A 4897-nucleotide genomic window follows, 5' to 3' on the forward strand; every position below is an offset into this window, starting at 1 on the left:
TCTTCTTGCAAGACCTTCTCCTTAAACTAAATTTATTAATTTATCTTACTCCTCATCATTTCCTCACACCTGTTTGTATTTTATGCAACTGCTGAGATCTGGGAAATGACTACAAAGAGCTTGTATTTTAAAAGTAAAACTAAGTTATTCGACTCAAGGAGTGAAAGCACCGATTACATCATGCTAACCAGTTCATTGTTGCTGACAAGAAGAGTATATAAACCTCTGGTGACATACTTTGTCAGGGAGACAGTACACAGACAGACTTAATTTCACCCTGACTTTAACTTGTTTAAATGTCATTTGCTCTCAGTTTGGAATTTTATTATGGATAATGTTTCAGTAATTGCTGTTTTTACTCTCTCAGGTTTACGTGATATTGCAAACTACAGGGTCATTCTCTTTGTTCTCACTTTACTGTGTTACTGTGTGATTTGGCTGGTAAATGTGACGATAATTGTGACAGTCATTGTGGATAAAAAACTTCATGAACCCATGTACATCTTCCTCTGCAATCTGTGTGTCAATGGACTCTATGGGACAGCTGCATTTTATCCCAAGTTTCTCTACGATCTTCTGTCCACCACTCATGTCATCTCTTATGCAGGATGCCTTTTGCAGGGTTTTGTATTGCATTCTGCAGTTGCTGCTGACTTCTCTCTCCTAGCTCTCATGGCCTATGACAGATACGTGGCTATATGTCGACCTCTTGTGTACCACTCTCTGATGACTACACAAAAAATGTCTATTTTTGTATTTTTTGCTTGGCTTATTCCCTTTTACCTTCTATTAATGAGCACGATAACAACAGCAACATCGAGGTTATGTGGCTCACACATACCAAGAATCTACTGTGTAAACTGGTTAATTGCTAATTTAGCTTGCTCTGCCTCTGTAGCTAGAATTGTTATTCCTGCTTTTAATTACACCTTTTATGTTGGCCATGTTGTTTTTGTTTTCTGGTCTTATGTATATCTGATCAAAACATGTCAATCATCCAAAGAAAACTGGAACAAATTCATGCAGACATGTGTACCACATTTATTCTCTTTAACAGTTGTTGTTCTGTCTTTGCTTTTTGATATGTTATACATGCGATTTGGCTCAAAAGAAATAGCACAAAATGTTGAGAATTTCATGGCAATGGAGTTTCTCCTTATCCCACCAATCATGAATCCCCTCATGTATGGACTGAAACTAACAAAAATAAGAAAAAGAGTTTTGAATTTTATATGTGGTAAAAGTTCAACTTTTAGATTAAAGTCATAGGTGTGTCTGCACAGAGGGGAAAAAGTGTTCATATATGTACATATTTAATTTAAGAGAAATTTGAATTACATTGTTAATCAATAGACAGTGTAACATGTACATGACCTCTATAGCATAGGTGTCAAACTCTGGCCCGCGGGCCAAATTTGGCCCAAAGCCTAATTACATTTGGCCCGCGAAGCCATACCAAATTATTATCAAAGCTGGCCTACTGGTATTATACAGCTAATATATATATTGTTTAGTATTAAGCTTTGCTTGTTCCATATTCAGTTTTTCAGCAAAACGTGTTTGAGTCCATAAGAAAAGATCCATTCTTATATCTGGAGGAAGATTTTTTTTTCAATGAATATAAATGTTAGCCCACGACTTTGTTCCAGTTTTGAATTTTGGCTCACTTTGTATTTGAGTTTAAAACCCCTGCTCTATAGTTTATAGATAGAAGATGCATTATGTAACTTGGAACAAATAAAGACAATTTACAATAATATTTTGTGTTTTTCGTAGTTAAAATTTCTAAATCTGATTTTAAGTAAGTTACTTAGTTAAAATCTGACTTCTAGTATTTTCATAATTTTGGCCTTTCAGACACATTATACTTGGTTTCTCAAAACATATTTATCAAGTTTATTTCTATATTTCTATCTTAAAAAATCTGAATCTCTGTGAGGAAATTCAGGAGAACATGAGCATACAAGAGCAGATGCCCAACATCTATCATAGCACAGTCAAAACTAGTTTATAGTGGATTAATAGTTTTATATAATTTTCATTAGGTAACACTCTGGAGGCTCGGGAGAACCACCACAATCACTACTACAACCAATACTTCAGTCATTAGCTCAGTTCGTAGCTCAAGCATCTGTTCAGTTACCAGTTCAGTCTTCAACTCAGCCATCTGTTTGGTCAACAGTTCAGCTATCTGTTTTGTCTCCTGTTCAGTCTCTAGCTCTGTCTCTAGTTCAGTTACCAACTCTTCCTGCAGCTCAGCCGTTAGCTTTGTCATCTGCTCCACCACCTGCTCAGCTACCTACCGAAGCTGGTAACCCCGGCTTCGTCTCAGCCAGGGGTCTTCGCACTTTCTGGCCTGCATCTGCTCCTGCTGGTGGCTCAGGTGAGCAATTCCAGCACTCTGCGGCTCCCATACCACGGAGTGTCTCATCAACTGGGGGTCTGGAGAACTGCTCCAGCCATTTTTCTTCTGTGCTGGGAGTTCAGAAGAACCGCTCCAGCCGTTCCTCGTCTCCACTGGTGGTTCAGGAGAACCATACCAGCCATCTGCTTCATCTCTGCCAGAGGACTCCGTGTCCGCTGGTTCTGTTTTGTCTCTGCCAGAGTACTCTGCGCCTGCTGGTTCTACTTCGTGAATGCCAGAGGACTCTGTGGCTGCTGATTCTGCTTCTGTTCCCACTGGGGGTTCTGGAGAACTGCGCCAGCCATTGTCCGTCTTCACTGGAGGGTTGAAGGAGCCGTTCCAGCCATCCTCTGCCTTTGGCTGGAGGGTCTGAGGGGCCCGTTTAGTCATCCGTTCCTGTTGGAGGCTCCACGGAGTCCATCAAGCCTGCAGCGCCACCACCTGCTCCATCGCCGGTGGCTTCCACACCGTCGCCTCCAGCACCAACACTTACGGTTTCCACACTGTCACCTGCAGCGCCACCACCTGCTCCATTGGTTGCGGCTGCCAAGTCACTGTCTGGGCCAGTTCAGTCGCCTGTGGTTGCCCCGTCTGGTCCTGCCTCGTCTAGTCCTGCAGCTGCACGTCCTGTTTGGAGAGCATGTCCATGTCTAGCACGGCTGGCTTGTCCACGTCTAGCACGGCCAGCTTGTCCACGTTTGCCACCTCAACATCACCGGCCACTTTCCAGGCCGCTGGCTGGACATCATTGCTGTCATGTGCGGCCTCCTGAACTGTGTCGCCGCCACTGCCTTCCGCATGGTCGTCCTCCAGATTTGCTTCACCTGTGTCGCTACCGCTGTCTTCCACACGGCCGGCCTCCGGACTGGCTCAGTAATGGACTGTTGTGTTGTCGACCTCGGGGTTGTCCCCCTGAACTTTTCTGCCATGGGTTCCTGTGATGTCGACCTCCGTGTTGGCCTCCTAAATTGTTTTTGAGCCCCGGCATCATTGGTGAGCATTTGGATTTGGACTTGATCTGACTTGATCGGATTTGAGCTCCAGCGTCTCTTGTGAACTTTCTGTTTAAAGTGCACTATTTGCTTTTGAAGGTCCTGCATATTGGATCCTTCTACTGCCTGCCTGCACACAGCCATGACTCTTAGTGATGCTGCAGTGTTGGTTTGACTTTGGGACCCGAAGCAGTGTGTGGACCCGGATTACCCGGGGTGGCTGTAGCTCAGGTGGCAGAGCAGGTCAGCCACTAATCAGAAGGTCGGTGGTTCAATCCCAGGCTGCCTCCTGGCTGCATACCAAATATCCTTGGGCAAGATACTAACCCCACGTTTGCCTACTGGTGGTGGTCAGAGGGCCTGGTGGCGCCAGTGTCCGGCAGCCTCGTCTCTGTCAGTGCGCCCCAGGGCAGCTGTGGCTACAATCGCCAGTGTGTGAATGTGTGTGTGAATGGGTGAATGACTGAATGTAGTGTGAAGCGCTTTGGGGTCCATAGGGACTAGAAAAGCGCTATACAAATGCAGGCCATTTACCATTTACCATTACTCAGTGAGGCTCCTGACAATGGCAGCAGTAATGCTCTGACAATCCATCAAGTGCTGCAGCTTTGTAGCTTACCAAAGTTGTACAAAAGACATTTTTTATAGATTTTTGAGCACTGTGTACCACATAAAATCGGTTTGAGGTCAGTAAGCACCCCCAGATACAAACCATAAAGTGCACTGGATTATAAGGCGCACTGTCAATTTTTGAGAAAATTAAAGGATTTTAAGTGCGCCTTATAGTGCAGAAAATGCAAGGCGGGGCTCCGGTAACCCTATTCCGGGCAGGGTGAACTGTTCCCTTGGTCTTGTACTTATAGGGCTCTTCTAAATTGCTCTTTGTCTGGTCCCTCACCCAGGACCAGTATGCCATGGGAGAGCCTACCAGGGGGCAAAAGCCCCTGGACAACATAGCCCTGTGATTCTTGGGACACACAAACCCCTCCACCACGATAAGGTTGTTGGGTCTGCGCTTTGCAGGCCCAGCTGGTTTAGAGACTCTGTCTTGCTTTCCCGTGAACAAAGCAAGACAGAGCTCGATCCATTTTAACTTGCAAGGGGAGCTCATCGGACCAGGGTCTTGGAGCTGCAAGCTCCTCACCTGATCCCAGACAGCTCCAAAAACCTCGGCCCCCTCTCGCAGTGGTCACACATAACCCACTGTAAAAAAAAACCTATGGTGCGCCATAAAACAAAGGCATTCAGTGTATGTATATGTGTGTGTGTGTGTGTGTGTGTGTGTGCACGTGAGTGAGTGTGTGCACGTGAGTGAGTGAGTGTGTGTGAATGTGGGTGTTTCTGTTGGACTTCCTGCTCACAAAAGGGTCATCTCCCCTTACGATGTATATGGCTCAATTCCTGTAACGGTCTACCATACAGAAACGCAGGTGAGGGGATAAAGAGTAAGAACTAAAACATCCCCACTAAATAACAAAGCAGAACACACATAGGCAGTGTT

The 4897-nt window shown here is 45.1% G+C and overlaps 1 protein-coding gene across 1 annotated transcript; it reads left to right on the forward strand.

The window, feature by feature from the left end:
• The first annotated feature begins 327 nt into the window (after nucleotides 1-327).
• Nucleotides 328-2110, forward strand: LOC102309622 (olfactory receptor 5F1-like). The gene is made up of 2 exons (XM_005951554.2): nucleotides 328-1237; nucleotides 2046-2110. Exons 1-2 carry the CDS (start codon nucleotides 328-330, stop codon nucleotides 2108-2110), a joined length of 975 nt encoding a protein of 324 aa, XP_005951616.2.
• The last annotated feature ends 2787 nt before the right edge of the window (nucleotides 2111-4897 follow it).

The sequence above is a fragment of the Haplochromis burtoni genome, unplaced genomic scaffold (genome assembly GCF_018398535.1).
Source record: "Haplochromis burtoni strain Fernald_Lab_line unplaced genomic scaffold, NCSU_Asbu1 Contig_1048, whole genome shotgun sequence".
Lineage (NCBI taxonomy): Eukaryota > Metazoa > Chordata > Actinopteri > Cichliformes > Cichlidae > Haplochromis > Haplochromis burtoni.